Below are 16,678 nucleotides of genomic sequence, written 5' to 3'. Positions count from 1 at the left end.
AGAACCTAAACTTGGGTGGGGGGTGGTCTGAGTCATGTGGAAGACCTTGAGTGCAGTCCCTGCCACTGGGGGTTGAGGGTGTCGGGGAGGACCCTAGATTAAACCATCCTGCACAGATTAGTGGCCATACAGAGAGAATATGTGGAATTCCTGCTTGGCTACTTAGGAATTCATTTAGTTCCTTAACCAAAGAGCTTAACATTTGATTTGTACAGAGGGGGCTTTTCTCATTGTAGTTTGATTCAGTAAAGTGGAAAGCTCCCATTCTTTTGTTATAGGGAGCACCTAGGTTAGGATAAGTCCTTGCAATGCCCGGTCATTTTCTCTATAAATCTAATATTCTGTCCCACCTGGTGTGCTCAGGAGTTACTCCAGATTCTGCATTGAAGGATCACTCCTTAGACTTGAGGGACCAGACACGGTATCGGGATAGAACTGGAATTTGGCTGAGTGCAACGCAAACACCCTACCTGCTGTACTATCTATCACTTTGACCCCACATGTTTCATATTTTCACCTTTTAAGGATGGAACCCAGAACTTCACACATGCATAGCAGTGCTGTACCTGAGAGCTAGAGCTATATCCTGGCCATCTCAACATTTTATTCAGTCATTACACTCAACCAGAAAGCAAGAGGTTTACCAAAAGCCTCTTTCAGGCATTCAGAGCACCTTCAATAGAAATTAAGGTTGTGAGAACGACAAAAAACCCACTTGATGAGAATGAAATAAACCTAATCCAATTTTTTAATGTAGATATTGAATGGCTATTGAGAAGTAACATGTTTAAATCTCTTAATTTTAGCCACCTCCTAAAACATCCAACTCTGATTTCTTTATTCCGCATCAAGAAAAGGCACTAAAAAGCAAACATTTGGGCCAGAGCAGGGCGTTTGCCTTGCATCTAGCTGACCCAGGTTCGACCCCCATATCTCTCATGATCTCCGGACTTGCCAAGAGTATTCTGGGGGGGGGGGGGTCACAGCCGGCAGCGATCAGGGGTTACTCCTGGCTCAGGTGTTACTTCTGGCTGTGCGCTCAGAAATCGGGGAACCATATGGGATGCCGGGATTCGAGCCACCTTCTGTCTTTGGTTGGCGGAGTGCAAGGCAAACGCCCTACCGCTGTGCTATCTCTCTGGCCCTGCCAAGAGTGATTTTTGAGTGCAGTGTCAGGATAGGAGTAACCCCTAAGCAGCACCAGGTGTAGCCAAAAAAAGTAAAAAGTTAAAAATTAAAGATACCCAAAACTATTAACTGTGCTCAGGGCTTATTCTTGGCTCTACACTCAGAGGCATAACTCCTGGTGAGCGCGTGGGGACCCATATGAGGTATTGGGGATAAAACCTGGGTCAGCAGCCTAAGTGCCCTAACAGCTGTACTCTCTCCAGCCCAAATCTTTTGTATTTTGCCTCAAGTGTTTATTGTCGCATGCTGAGACCCATCCACTCCAAGGGGAAAAGTGGCAAATTTAAAATGCCCCCGTTCCCCCCCCCCCCCCCGCAAACCCACAACAAGCATGAGCTTACATCTTCAATGGAATCCCATAAATACTATTTTGAATCAGCTCTAGAAATCAAACTGAAACTAGGTTACACTTACAAATATTAAATTTATTATAACTAGAATGAATTTAATGGTTCAAGATTTGGCCACCTCATCATAAGTTCTCCGTTGAAGGAGGGTTTGTGTTTGTTTTATTTTCCAAAGAAATCTGCATCATAACTGGTTCAAATCACTTACACGGTAAAAAACAAAAATACACCTAGAAAACCAAACAGGAAACCAAAGCAACCCTTCAGATTCACGTCATTAAAGAAACGGGAGAAAAAAGCACGCAGGCGACGTCAGAGTCGAACCTGCCGAAGCCGGGGGTGGGGAGAGTCTGTCTCTGCCGAGCGGGGTCAGCGAGAGGTCCAGCGTCGTCGAGACCCGAGTGTGTCCAGAACCTCCCCTTGCCCGCGCCCCGAAGGGGGGTCGCCTAGTCGGCCGCCTTGGGCCTGGGGCCGCGGTGCAGCCGCTGGTTCTCGGCCTGCAGCTGCAGGTTCTCGGCGCGCAGCCGCTCCAGCTCCTGCTCCAGCTCCCGCAGGCGCGCGTCCTCGCCGGCCTGCCGCCGGCCCTCGAGCCGCAGCCGGTTGTTGTCGTCCTCCAGGCGGGACAGGCACTTCTCGAGCTCCAGGTACTCCTTGATGAGCTCCTGCTTGCTCATGTTCTGCAGGCTCTCGGCGTGGTAGCGCTCGTACGTCTCGGAGAAGTCGCGCCGCAGGAACTCGCCGCCGTCGCCGCCCATGCCGTCGCTGCCGCCGCCGTCCTCGTCGCCCTCGTCGTCGGCCGCGTCGTCGGCGAAGTCGTCGTCGCTCGTGTCGTCCGACTTGGCGTCGCCGCGGCCGCGGGCGCGCGCGCGCGGGCACAGGCCCGTCTTGAGGTCGGGCTCCTCCTGGTCGTGGTCGTCCATGAGGAACTGCGTGGTGTTGTAGGGCGCCACGGGCTGCCCCTTGGCGAACATCTCGGCGCGGAGGCGCGAGGCGCGCAGGCTCTGCTTCTCGTCGAACTGCTGCTTCTCCTCCCACGTCAGCTTGTAGTAGGGCTTCCACAGCCGCTTCTTCTTGGACGGCCGCCGCCGGTGCTTCTTCTTGCCGGGCTGCCGCCGCACCCCGGGCGCCCCCGGCTCCGGCTCCGGCTCGCCGCGCGCCTCCCCGGGCGCCCCCGGCCCCGGCTCGCCCCGCGCCTCCCCGTTGCGGCGGTCCCGCTCGCCCAGCTCCAGGCAGCGCATCTCGGGGCACGGCGGCAGCGGGGCGCCCGGCGCTCCGTCGGGCCGGGGGGACGCCGCCTCCCTCGAGGGCCACCGGCCGTCCCTCTCGGCCGCCTCGGGGCTCCGCTCCCCGCCGGTGCAGTGGTTGCTCGCCCGGGGCGGGTGCTCGGGCGGGAGCGGCTCGGCCATGGCTCGCTCAGTCCCCGGCCCCAAGTTTGACAACTGCCGGCCGCACGTCCTCGAGGGGGCGGGGGCGCAGGCTCGCTCGCCCGGGGCCAGCGGGGGCCCCCGCGGAGCCGTCGTCGGTCGGAACTGCCGCTGCGACGCCCTCTCCCCGTCCGGCCGGCACTCCACCGCTCGAACTCCCGGCTCCCCAAAACTCGGTGGCCCGCGAGTGGCCAAAGGGTTAAAGCGCCCCGCGGCACGCGGCCGCCTAGCGGTGTCCCGGGGAGGTGTGCGGCGGCAGTGGGCCTCGAACCTGCGAGCTGCAGAGCGCCCCCGCGCGTCCGGGGAGGAGGGAGCAGGTGGGCCCGAAGACAGGCGGCGGGGATTCGAGTCCAAGCCCCGAAGGGGTTAAGCCCGGCGCCGAAGGGGTTAAAACGGCCCGATGACGCCGCCGCCGAGGGGGCCGGGCCCGCAAAGGGTTAAGTCCCTACCGCAGCGCCCACAAGGGGTTAAAGTCCCAAAGCCGCCGCCAGCGCCGTCGCCGCCGCCTCCCACTTGCACGGGGATCGCTGCAGCCCGAGCGGGGTCCCCAGTTGTGTTCCCGAGGCCCGGCCGGAGCCTCAGCCGGAAAAACTCATCTCCCCTCGGGCTCGATGCTCGGCTCCGCTCGCTCGCCTCCGCCTCCTCCCGCTCGCTCGCTCCCTCCCTCCTCCCCCCGCCGACGGCTCTGCTTCCTTCCGCCTCCTCCCAGCTCCCCCTTGCCCAACCTGCCGCTCCACCTGCCAACTTCCAACTGCTGCCTCCCGGCCCTCGGCGGCCCCTTTTATAGACCCGACGCCCCGCCCCTCTCGGGCGCATGCGCGACGCGGCCCCCAGAGGGCGCTGCTGGGAGTCGTAGTCCTCGCCCGCCAGGCCCGCCGTCCTCTCGCGCCGGGAGACGCGGCCAATCCCAGGGCGCGTCGGGGAGGGGCGTGAACGCTGATTGGCCGGCGGCAGAGCGGGTGGGTGGGCCCTGGACCGTACCATTCTGCGGCCGGAATCCCGGAAAGGTTCCAGGATCCTGTGACAGCCCACGCGCGAGGTATGGGGTTTTTTTTGACGGGAAGCTGCGTTGAAAGCTTGCTGCGGCGGTGTTCCGTCCTCCGCGGAAGGGTCCTGGAGCTTCCGCGCGCGTTAGTGAACTCCCGGGAAAGTGGTTTGCTCCGAAAAAGTAGTCCCTAGATGTCCACGGGGGGGGGGGGGTGGACGAAATGCCGGAGAGCGCGGCAGTGACCCCCAGCTAAATGACTCTCAGCTTCTGCAGAGGCTCGAAATGGCTTCGAGGGCCGCGGCGGAGGGCCCGGGACAGCGCCTCGCGGAAGGATATCGCAAGGAGCGCATGAAGAAGTAAACAGAGGAAGAGGAAGAAGCGCCGCCTTAAAGGAGCCGCGCGGGGGCCGCCGCCTCGAGCGGGCCTCGGGAGAGGAGCCGCGCAGGTTCGAGGCCCGGGGGTCGCCGTCGCCCGCCGCCCCCCGGCGCCCCGAGGAAAGGCTGGGTCGTGAGCGAGCCTCGCGCGGGGCCTCCGGGGAGCGCGCAGCCGGCCGCCTGGCCCCGCAGCTCCCCGGGAGAAAATGGCCTCCCGCGCCGCGTCGGCCTCCTGGCTCCTGGCTCCTTGGCTGGGAAGCGGGCGGGAGGCGACTCGGCCTGGCGAACGTCCCGACGCTTCGGAGCGGAGCAGAATCCGCCCCAGCCACGAGGGGGAGCACGCGGACGGGCAGGAGCCCCCCAAAAACGGTGCCCCGCAATGGAGTCCCCCAGTACCCCGTTTCCAGTGCTGGAAGCCCAGCTCAGATCGTTGCCCCAGACTTCCAGCCGGCCCTCATGGCGACCCTTCTTGTTTTGTTTTCTGGGTCACACCCGATGGGCTCAGGGGTTCCTCCTGGCTCTACGCTCAGAAATCGCTCCTGGCAGGCTCGGGGGACCCTAAGGGAGGCCGGGATTCGAACCACCGACCTTCCGCATGCAAGGCAAACGCCTTACCTCCATGCTATCTCCGGCCGCCGTGGCGATCCTTCTTGTCTCACCCACTCTTCTCCTGCCCACTCTTCCCTCTCGACCCCTGGGCACAGCCTCGAGCTACTTGCCCAGGGCTGCAGAGGGAAATCTCAAAGTGAAGTGACTTGTCCAAGGTCACCGGACAACCAGTCCCCCCCTTCCAAGGTGCCTGTGGATCACCCCCACATCCACACGCTACATGCAACACCGTGTTTTCGTTCCCATCACAAATCCCAAACTTCCTTTCTTTCCCCCAAGAACAGGATGGATTTCTTTCTTTTCCCACCCAGTAGGGACAAGCCCATCCCTGACACTGGGAAGGCCAGTGGCGAGTAAAAGCAGGCAGTGAAACAGCACGGTTGTTTTCTGGGCTGGCCGAGGCACCCTAGGAACACCATACTGGGATGGGGGATTGGGACAGGAATGCCAGCAGCAGGAGGGTTCAGGACAGCTGTGCCTGGCATTTGCGGGTGTCGCCCCAAGTAGGGTTTGTGCTGGAGTTGGCTGCTGGTTCTGCCAGAGCAGTGAGTGGTGCAGGCAGGTCCACTGAACCTGCAAGGCTTGCCCAGAGTTTGGAAAACTTGAGGTGTGTGGGGGGCGATGCCTGCCTGCCCTCACCTCTGAGTTGCATCCCTCAGCAGACCCCTGCGAGCAGAGCAAGCAGGGTGTTCCTTACTGTGGCTCCTGCAGGTAAAAGAGCTTTTGTTTCTGTTTGAGGGGAAGCAGCTGCCATATGTAGCGGATGGTGCCAGGAATGGGGCCCGGCTTCCTACATACTGGTGCATTCCCCCCAACCATCAGAGGAAAGGCTCCTGGCAGGGAACTTACTCTGCAGTGTGAAGCCTCCAAACTTTGTGTGGCACATTCTAGATAGAGGACTCCGTGGTGCCCTGGCTGGTGATCTCAGTTTACCAGTCAGGCAGGAGATGGGCCTTTTTCTTTTTTTTTTTTTTTTTGGTCACACTGCTGGAGGGTTGGCCAGACAGAGGTGGTGGAATTTTGGAATAACATGAAGAGGCCAGCACCTTGTCAACATAGGAGTATTAGACCTTTGTGGGATTTTTGGCACGGCCGAGTCCTCTGGCCTCGCTGTATAAACAGCAGCTTCCCTGGCTCACGTGGCTGCGGCTGGTGCAGATGGCAGGAACAACCGCCACTACTCAGCAGCGGTCTCGCTGTTCCCGGGCCCTTTGGAGCCCCTCTCAACACTCAACATGGTGGTTCAAGCAGTCTTTTTGCTTTGAAGCTCTGGTTGCCAACCGGACATGTGGCCTGATCATCACTCTTTGCCCAGGGATAGGACAGCCAGCCCCAGGGGAAAGGTACCTTGGCTGTTCATCCAAGTGTGGGCCACGCCTCGGGGCAGCAGTCAGGGCCGTGACCAAGGCTGCCCCCAATCCTACCCAAGTGACGAAGGAAGAAGGCCATCTTAGGAGGTACTGCGAGTTGCAGGGACAGGCAGGGGCTGTCGGCAAAGGAAGTCGTTCACAGCAGGAACGAGGCTGCCCCATGGTCAGTGACCACTTGGCCCTCACCCCACCCTGACCCAGATGGGGTCTCCCTGGGGCAGCCGGGCATGGAGTTTCCAAAAAGTTCTCCAGGAACGCAAAGGGGACACCCTGTGCAACTGCGGAAAAGCCAAGGGCACTTCCAGGCTGTACCCCCAGGCCCCAGAGGAGTTCAACGGCTTGACCCTTTGCTTGGGATGGAGCAGTCTCCGCCCCGGGTTCCTGTTCCACCCCCAAATCTTTCAGCCCCCAAACCCGGAGCCCCCAGACAGACCGTGGCCAAAGAAAGTTTGCTTTTATTTGGTGTGAATTCAAGTGCAAGTGCGTCCTGAGAGTGCGGGGTGGGCTTGCAGGAGAGAACCCCGTGGGCGCAGCGCCCTCCCTGCCCCCCCAGCGCCCCACCGCTCGGCCAATCCCTGGGGCCTGTCCGGCCTTGGTCCCAACTTGCCCAGGAGCCGAGCCGGGGCGGCGGGAGGGCGGTCAGGTGATCCACCGCAGGGCGGACAGGGGTTGGGACCCGAGCACCCGCCCCGCCCTGCCAACGTCCACCGCTCGGGATGCGCAGAGGTGGGCGGGAAGCTGTGGGCAGGGCGGGGCGAAACCCGCACCGAGGTGAGCACAGTGTCCATTTTGCTCTGGCAAACCTTCGTGAGGCTCAGGGCACAGCAGGGCGGGGGGCGCAGACACCCCTCTTGGGCACAGTCATCTCTTGTGTGTCCGGAGCTGTCGCAAGAACCACTGGACGATGAAGGGCCACAGGAGGAAGAAGAGCAGCGTGGGCCCGGAGATTTGGAGCGGCCAGGGCCGAGCGCTGGGCTTCTGCTACGTGAGGGACCGAGTTAGGGGCTTGCCTGGACCTCAACACCCCCCAATCCCCACCCCCAATGGCCTCTTAACTTAGGGTGCATCTCTGCCACCCTGAACTGCAGGACCATGAGGCCTAGCAGTCTGTACCCCACATTTGCACAATGAGAAGGGATCTTAGGGGAGATCTTGGTGGTACCAGACCCCTCGGACCCCCAATTCTTACATCTTCCCGAACCTGGAAGGCCTGGAAACGGGGGGGGGGGGGGCTATATCTCCTCTGGGCCACATAGTGACCTGGGACAACTGGGAGTGTCCCCTAAATACCCCCCCAGATAATAAAGGCTGTGTCTCATGTATCAAGCAAAGAACCTGGACACTGAGATTTCGCTCTCAGTTGTTTTTTCTCCATGAAAAAGTGTCTGGCTCCAGGTCTGGAGCAGGAAGGAAAAGGTAAATGTGGGGGCCAGAGGGATAGCATAGAGGTAAGGCATTTGCCTTGCATGCAGAAGGTTGGTGGTTCGAATCCCGGCATCCCATAGGGTCCCCCGTGCCTGCCAGGAGGATTTCTGAGCGTAGAGTCAGGAGGAACCCCTGAGCACTGCTGGGTGTGACCCAAAAACCAAAAAAAAAAAAAAAAAGGGATAAATGTACCATAAAGTATGGAAGCTTTGAAATAAGAAGGTCACATTAGAGGAGGCCAGAGCCTATCCTGGGAAGACAGAATGATCTGAGATTCCAGCAACTGAAATACTGGATCTTTACAACCCACATCCATAACGGCACAAAGGCAAGTTAGATATCTGTCGCAATTGAGGGGATCAAATTTCATCAAACTCCTTTAACCTCATTTTTTGCCACAACAGGTGATGCTCAGGCTTTATTCTACTCTATTCAGGGATCACTCCGGGTGGACCTCATGGGATCCTAAGTGGTACCTGGGATCAAATGCAGGCCAGCCGTGTGCAAAGCAAGCTCTATACTGTATAATATTTTTTTTTTTTTGTGGTTTTTGGGTCACACCCGGCAGTGCTCAGGAGTTATTCCTGGCTCCAGGCTCAGAAATTGCTCCTGGCAGGCACGGGGGACCACATGGGACGCTGGGATTCGAACCGATGACCTCCTGCATGAAAGGCAAATACCTTACCTCCATGCTATCTCTCCAGCCCCTATACTGTATAATATTACTGTACTATCGCTTCAGCCCCAAAATCCTTACTTTTTTTTTTTTTTTTTGGTTTTGGGTCACACCCAGCAGCGCTTAGGGGTTCCTCCTGGCTATACGCTCAGAAATCGCTCCTTGCTGGCTTGGGGGACCATATGGGATGCCAGAATCGAACCACTGTCCTTCTGCAAGCAAAGCAAATGCCCTACCTCCATGCTATCTCTCTGGCCCCCCCAAAATCCTTACTTTTAAGGGTAGGTTGGGCCTGAAGTGAAGACACAAGAGGCAGAACATTTGCTTTGCACGTGGCTGATTCGGGTTCAATCCCTGACATCACAAATGGTCCTGAGTAATTTCTAAGTTCAGAGCCAGGAGTGATCCCTGAGCACTGCTGGATATGCCTCAAAACAAAACAAAACAAAAAGTGAGAAGGGGTTCAGAGCCTCTCAGAGCCAATATCCCATAGGATATTGGGAATTGAACCCAGGTTGGCATCGTTCTGCCCCCCCAACCAACTAGGTTTTTTTTTTGGGGGGGGCACACCTGGTGACGCTCAGGGGTTACTCCTGGCTATGCGCTCAGAAGTCACTCCTGGCTTGGGGGACCATATGGAACACCGGGGATCAAACCACGGTCCATCCTAGGCTAGCGAAGGCAAGGCAGGCACCTTACCTCTAGCGCCACCACCCGGCCCCCCCAACTAAGGTTTTGATCTTTGGAATCCCATATGGTTCCCTGAGGAGGATACCCTGAGCATTGCCAGATGTAGTCCCACAACAAAGAAAGGAGGAAGGAAGGAAGGAAGGAAGGAAGGAAGGAAGGAAGGAAGGAAGGAAGGAAGGAAGGAAGGAAGGAAGGAAGGAGGGAGGGAGGGAGGGAGGGAGGGAGGGAGGGACAGGAGGGAGGGGGGAAGGAGGGGGGGAGGGAGGGAGGAAGGAAGCAGGTGAAGAGGGCCATAGTATGGGGTGCGTCACCAGAAGCAACTCCTAAGCAACCCCATGTGTGCCCCACCTATCTCAGACACCCAAACAGTCAAAGAAAAAAGCACTTATATATGCCAGAGCACTGTAGAAACTAGAGCAAAATGACAGCTAATAATGCATAGCAGAATAACAACAAAAAGTCAATGTTCTTTTGCAACCACTAAATAAAATATTGATCCATGTCAGCTCATCATTCATTCACTGTAAGAAAACCCTGAGCCAAAGACAGGACGAGGACAGTTCCTGGCCACAAGGGAAAAGCAAGACTTCACAATGGGATCAGACTATCCCCTTGACCCCTCGACCAGAGGGTCCATGTGGATCACTGAAGGGGCCTCCATAGCCCTGGGGCTAGGCAGTAGGATTGTCTTATTTTTGGGAATGCAAGATGTAGAATTTCAGGGTGGAAATTTTTCATATCAGCATGAAAAATGAGTAAAAGAAAAATAATACTAAAACCTTGGCCAGGGCCAGAGTGATAGCACAGTGGTAGTGCGTTTGCCTTCCATGAGGCCAACCCTGTATGAACCCCAGTTCGATTCCCAGCATCCCATATGGTCCCCCCGAGCCTACCAGGAGCAATTTCTGAGCACAGAGCCAGGAATCACCCCTTAATCCTTGACCACAGGCATCGATGTTGAAAGATCAGTCACTGTGGCTCTGAGGAAATTCCTGCCACTGGCAACCCACTGTGCCAAGAGGGTCAGAAGTCACCACGTGACCTCTCAAATCCAGCAACTCTGCCTTCTCCTGATTCCAAAATGCTTTTCTTGTTTTGGGGCCACATGCTGCAATGCTCAGGGAGTACTCGACTCTGCACTCAGATCACTCCTGGTGGGACTCGGGACTACATGGAGTATCAGGGATTGAACCTGGGTCAGCCTCATGCAAGGCACATGCCCTATCCACTATACTAACCCCGGGTTATTTTTTGTTTGTTTTATTTTTGCACCACACCCAAGGACACTCCGGTTACTCCTGGCTTGGGAGACCATATGGGATGCCGGGGGGGGGGGGGGGGGGATCGAACTGTGGTCTGTCCTAGGTCAGCACATGCAAGGCAAATGCCGTACTGCTTATACCACCACTCTGGCCCCATAACCCAAGGGTTTTAAAACAAGAGTAGGCTCAAGAGTTATGGTATCCTGACAACAGATGAATGGCTAAAGAAACTGTGGTTCGGGGGCCGGGCGGTGGCGCTCGAGGTAAGGTGCCTGCCTTACCTGCGCTAGCCTAGGAGACGGACCGCGGTTCGATCCCCCGGCGTCCCATATGGTCCCCCAAGCCAGGAGCGACTTCTGAGCGCATAGCCAGGAGTAACCCCTGAGCGTCACCGGGTGTGGCCCAAAAAACCAAAAAAAAAAAAAAAAAAAAAAGAAACTGTGGTTCATATACATAATGGAATATTATGCAGCTGTCAGGAAAAATGAAGTCATGAAATTTTCCTATACATGGATGGACATGGAAACTATTGTGCTGAGTGAAATAAGTCAGAGGGAGAGAGAGAGACAGAAAAATTCTCACTCATCTATGGGATTTAATAAAACCCTAAGCCAGAGAGACAGCACAGCAGTAGGGCATTTGCCTTACACGCAGCCAACCCAGGACGGACGGTGGTTCGAATCCTGGCATCCCATATGGTTCCTCATGCCAAGAGCTATATCTGAGTGTAGAGCAAGGAGTAACCCTGAGCACTGCAGGGTGTGACCCGAAAAATAAAATAATTATACCCAGAGACAATAGAGATGAGGGCTGGCAGTACCGGCCCACGATATGAAGCTTCCCACAGACTGGTGAGTATAGATAGAGATATAACTACACCTACAACCATCATGACAATGTTAATAAGTGAGAGGAGTAGAATGCCTGTCCCTAATACAGGCAGGGGTGGGGGAGAAGGGAGATGGGGGGCATTGGTGGTGGGAATGTTGCATTGGTGAAGGGTGTATTCTATTTATATTGAAACCCAACTACAAACATGTTTGTAATCATGGTACTAAAATAAAGATATTATTTATAAAAAAAAAAAAAAAAGAGATATGGTAGTGGATTTGGGGCTGTTCCCAGCTCCATCACTTAATGTGAATCGAAACAAACCCTATATAGGAGGGACTTTCCAGAGAGACAGTTAGGGATAGGTGCTCGCTTTGTATGTAGCCAAACCTGGTTTGATCCTGGCAGTACATATGGTTTCCTGAACACTGCCAAGAACAATGCCCTGAGCACAGAGCCAGGAGCAGTCACTGAGTACTGCCAGATGTGGCCCCCAATTCTACACACACCCAAAAAGTAGTCTTCCCTTGTGTTGGACATGGTGAAAGCATTGGCATGCATTATCCTCTATCATTCCCACAATTAATTTATCTAAGACTTTCCTCCAGGCTGTGTGCCCTTTTGGTAAATAACTCAACCTCTCAGGTGTTTCTTCATCTATAAAAGAATATCTATTTCCTAGCTAATGGTATGGATTAAGAGAGATAATGCAATCAATGTGTTCACTACCCCATAGGGCTCCAATAATGGCAGCTATATATTTTTTTTATTTTGTAAGATCCCAGAGCCTAAAAGGAGACAGTAGATCTAGGGCGTCACCTGAGAGGGTGAGGGACGGAAGGATGGAAGTGTTTGGGGTACACCTTCAGCCCAGGAACGAAGGTCCTGAGTGAGGGACATCAGCTCTGACTCAGTTTCTCTCCAGCTGCAAAGCTCTGCAGCCTGACTTTCCCTTCCTTGCCAGGGGTGCCCTCTTCCCTTGTTCAGAGAAGGCAGAGAGGCAGAGGCAGGGGTTTCAGGCAGAGACAGAGTGGCTGCTGCATAAGGAGCTCAGAAAAGGCCAGAGAGATAGTACAGTGAATAGGGTGCTTCCCTGGCATATAGTCAGTCGGGGTTCAATCCCTGGCATCCTATATGGTCCCTGATCCCAAGAATGATTTGTGGGGGCCAGAGAGATAGCATGGAGGTAAGGCGTTTGCCTTTCATGCAGAAGAACGGTGGTTTGAATCCTGGCATCCCATATGGTCCCTGTGCCTGCCAGGAGTGATTTCTAAGCATGGAGCCAGGAGTGACCCTTGAGCGCTGCCAGGTGTGACCCAAAAACCAAAAAAAAAAAAAAAAAAAAAAAGAATGATTTGTGAGGGCAAAGCCTGAGCACAATCAAGTGTAACCCGAAAAACCAAAGGGAGGGGGAAATCTCAATACAATAAATAATAAAAGGAGCTCAAAAGAATGACCCTCAGTTTTGTCCCATCTTGCCCCAGGAATTGTGGGCAATTCTTACCTGCTTGGGGGGACAGGGCAGGTTCTCCAGGCTCTGCAGCCTGCCCTGGATATCTCTCATGTTGTCCTGCAAGGCTCGAACTGTCCGCACCAGCCATGTATCCAGTTCCTGGGGCCTCTGCAGGCCTCTCTCCAGCCCTTCTGTAGAACACATGATCAGGGAGGGGACTCAACAGTTGCTGGGGTGGGTCCAAGGGAGAGCCGCAGTGGGGTGCAATTGGGGACCAAGGGACTAGTCCTGGCACAAGCTTGCCAGGTCCAACCCAGCAGCAGTCTGAATCCCAGTCCCGCTATCAAGTGCAGTGACTCTGGGTCAGTGGAAAATATGTCTGAGTTTCTTGCAAGTCAGGGGAATTGGGGGGATCTCCCAGACAGGGCTGCTGGTCCCAGGGATGAAAATCTACAAAAGTGAAGAATAGTTCCAGAGCTTCGAACAGGGCCCAATGCAATATTGTCCTGCAAAAGCCCCAAATACAGGGATCTCAAACTCGTGGCCCGTGGGCCATTTGCGGCCCTCCGTACAACATTTTGTGGCCCTGCCCTAGAGGAATCTTTTTTTGTTTTGTTTTGTTTTAGTTGTTTGGGTCACACCCCCTAATGTTCAAGGCTTACTACTGACTTTGCACTCAAGGATCACCCCGATTTTGCCTCCTGCAGCCCTCAGGTAAATTGAGTTTGAGACCCCTGCAAATGGAAGCCTGGAGGGAGCCTGAATCCCCATCCTGTGTCAGTTATAGGTGATAGTGTAGCTCTGACTTCCACCCGTGGGGCTCTAGGTGGCCCTGAGCAAGAGCAAGGGGTGAGTGGAGACTCTACCCATCCTGAGATGGCAGGGCATTGGGCAACCCTTCCTGGACAAAAGCCAGCACCCAGCATTGGACTTTCACCTCTGCCTGCAGGAAAGACCTGGGCCCAAGATGGGTCAAAGGGGGTAAAGGGTAAGGACCCCAGGATGGGATAAAGGGGGTGAAGGGTCAGAATAGGGCTTACCTTTGTCTGTGGGCATGGTACTGGGGTTGGATCTGGTGCTGGGCTCTCCTCCAGGGCACTCCCTCTTTTCGGCCTGAACCTGCTAAGACGGGGGCAGCATGGTCCAGGGGTGGTGGGGAGGGACCAGGTACAGTAGGGAGGTAAGGGGATGTGGAATGGCCTTACCAGCTCAGGCTCCAACTGCTCCACAGAATCACAGAAATCCTCGGCATCCAGGTCCTTGGGTGTGGAGGCCTCTGAAGAGGAGGGTGGCGGGTTAGTTAGAGAGCCACAGAGGGAGGGGAAGCACCTGCCTGCAGGTCCTGGTAGATGCCGCCAATGCTCAAGTGGTGGGGCCAGACAGAGCGATGGTACACCAGAGCGGGGAGGGCAGCTGCCTTGTACATGGCAGACCTGGGTTCAGTCCAGCGTCCTAATCCCCAAGTTCCACCAGCATTGATTCCTGAGCTCAAAGCTCAGCGCTGTTGGCCTGGTGTGACCCAAAAAATACAACATAAAAGAGGCTCCAGTGGGAGCAGGAAGTGAAACTCTGGAGGACCCCCAAAGTTGTCTACAGGTGGCGGGAGTGAGGGCATAACTGGGACATCCAGCCTCCTCCCTCCTCTGCCTTGCCTGTGGGCTCCTCATCCTTGAGCCAAGTTGGGGCACTGACCTGGGCTTGGGGGGTTCCAATTCCCTTGGGAGGGCAGTGAGGGCTGGTGGAGTTGTCTCTGTGGTCTTCCTTTACTGCCTGTTCTGTCCGAACCTGCCGAGGACAGCCCCAGATAGAGGGCCTGACCTGAGATGGCCCCATCATGGACCCTGCTCGCCACCTTTCAGGGACACCCCTCAACCCCACAGCCCTACACTGGGGCCCTTCACCTGGAACCTGACCTGCAACCCTCCTCAGGAAGGACTCTGGGGGCCTTGGCATGTCGGGGATCACTCGGTACAGGGGCTCAAATGTGGCCCGAACATGTCTTCTGCCATCTCGCCCAGGGGTACCGTGTCAATCACCTGCAGGGACAGTGGGGGTCAAGAGCGTGATCCCACCCACCTTCCCACCCTCTGCAGCCCCTCCCACCCGGGAAGTAGAGCCAGGCCAGAGTGGGGCAACCAGAAACAGTGGGGGTGAATGGGGCGGGTGGAAGCCACTCCGACCTTTTGTGCCACCAGCTTCATCTCGCTGATGTAGGCGGGCATGGCCTCCATCCCTGGTCATCAGGCCCAGGCTGTTCCAGGCGTCCCTGGGGACAACAGAGGTGTGAGGGTGGGCTGCCTCCCTCAGCTGCCCAGCCCACAGGGGGAGAGCTCACCATTTGTAATCTCCCAATGGGGTCCCAGAAGCCGGGCCGGGGGACTCTGCAGGGCCCCATGGTCGCCTGCTTGTAGTAGCTGTAGAACCGCAGCATTTCTTCATAGGAGGGGCGATAAGAGCCTGGGCAGGAGTGGGTCGGGGTTTTTGTGGGGGCAGAGCAAGTCACCCCCATATCCCGACGGACAGTGGTAATGGGGAACCAAACTTGGGGCGAGCAGGGGTCCCACCCAGGTCAGGCAGTACGAAAGCAGGCAGAGGAAAGCCCCCAGAGTTCGGGGATCAGCAAGTCTCGGGACCCAAAAGCAGAGGGAGCTCCCCTCCACCTGCCCTCACCATTTTTAGGCAGGTTTTGAATGACGCTGACGGCAGCCTGGAACTGCCGCTGACAGTCGGGCTCGGTGTGTTCGTTCTCCGTGACCATGGCCACGGCTGCAACCCGTGGGTGGGTTTTGGGGGGGCGCTTCTGCAGATCACGCCTGGAGGGACGGGGCTCCAGGCTCCCAAGTCACCGGACTCACTTTGCAAAGCGGCCGGCCACCCTTTTGGGGGCCTGCGTGAGAGGCCCCGGAGGCAGAGGCGGCCACGCAGGAGGCTCAGGCCCTTGTCGGCCCCATTGGGGGTGCAGGGGGTGCAGGAGGACGGCCGGAATCCGGGGCCCCTTTAGGTGCATATTCCAACTCCAAAAGGGGCTAGTGGGCGAGCAGGGCGGAGTCAGGGCGGAGCCAGCAGTTGGTCCACCCCGATCCTGCGCCCTGGGCTGGCCAGCCCGTACTCACCCCGCGGCGGCGCCCACTGCCCACGGACGACACTTAGGCTTTGGACAGAGGCTTCCAGCTGACCTCCCGGCCCGGACGCGCCGGGACGCGGACGCTCCGCCCAGGGAAAAACTTCAGCCAATGAGAGATCCTGTTTCAGATTCAGTTTCGGCAGAGCAACCAATCGGCGCGGCCCTTTCAGAAACATGCAAACTATTAAGCAACGCGCCTCCCAGTCCGGGAGTGCCCAGCCCTGGACTGCGAGAAACGGACAGACGCGCCCCCTAGTGGGCGAAGCGAGCACACGCGGCTTGCGCGCGCCCCCTGGCGGGCATCTGCGTCCAGACAGGACAGATGACAGAAGGACGCAGGTCTGGCACATACATCCCAGCAACCTCGTTTTATTATTTATTTATTTATAGCAATATCGTTTTATTATTTATTTATTGTTTTTGTCACACCCGGCAGTGCTCAGGGGTTACTCCTGGCTCTACGCTCAGAAATCGCTCCTGGCAGACTCGGGGGACCATATGGGATGCCGGGATTCAAACCACCGACCTTCTGCATGCAAGGCAAACACCTTACCTCCATGCTATCTCTCCGGCCCCTATTTATTTATTTTTTAATTGGGGGGTTTCGTGTGACTTGGTGGTGGTAGGGGGTTGTTACGAATTTTCTGGGGGAGTGAACAAAGCTGTGCCGGAGTTTGGCCTCTAGCCTCTTGAGCCATTTTCTCAAGAAATAGGAGGATGGATGTTAAGGTGATTGCCTTGCAAGGGGGTCTACCCGGGTTCGATTCCCGACATCGCACGCACCGCGAGCACTGACTGTAGTGACCCCTGTGCTCAGAGTCAGAAGTAAGCCCTGGGGGCCGGAGAGATGGGGCGTTTGCCTTGCAATCAGCTGACCTAGGGACGGACCCGAGGTTCGGGTTCCCGCCACCCATATG

General features: G+C 56.4%; 2 protein-coding genes across 2 annotated transcripts; both read right to left on the bottom strand.

The window, feature by feature from the left end:
- Window positions 1–1,981: 1,981 nt before the first annotated feature.
- Window positions 1,982–2,941, bottom strand: HEXIM1 (HEXIM P-TEFb complex subunit 1). The gene has a single exon (XM_049768183.1). It carries the CDS (start codon window positions 2,939–2,941, stop codon window positions 1,982–1,984), a length of 960 nt encoding a protein of 319 aa, XP_049624140.1.
- A 3,798-nt stretch (window positions 2,942–6,739) lies between these two features.
- ACBD4 (acyl-CoA binding domain containing 4) lies at window positions 6,740–15,770 on the bottom strand. The gene is given in 12 exon segments (XM_049781858.1): window positions 6,740–7,278; window positions 12,689–12,828; window positions 13,678–13,756; window positions 13,843–13,932; window positions 14,351–14,372; window positions 14,526–14,623; window positions 14,626–14,673; window positions 14,818–14,865; window positions 14,867–14,903; window positions 14,973–14,980; window positions 14,982–15,094; window positions 15,308–15,770. Coding segments are annotated over 12 exon segments (888 nt in total). The 5' UTR covers window positions 15,396–15,770; the 3' UTR covers window positions 6,740–7,161.
- Window positions 15,771–16,678: the final 908 nt, after the last annotated feature.

This window comes from Suncus etruscus, chromosome 1 (assembly GCF_024139225.1).
Source record: "Suncus etruscus isolate mSunEtr1 chromosome 1, mSunEtr1.pri.cur, whole genome shotgun sequence".
Lineage (NCBI taxonomy): Eukaryota > Metazoa > Chordata > Mammalia > Eulipotyphla > Soricidae > Suncus > Suncus etruscus.
This window is presented reverse-complemented; position numbering and strand designations above follow the sequence as displayed.

Coding starts and splice junctions, on each gene's coding strand:
- HEXIM1 (XM_049768183.1), bottom strand. CDS start 2,941: ATGGCCGAGCCGCTCCCGCCCGAGCACCCGCCCCGGGCGAGCAACCAC.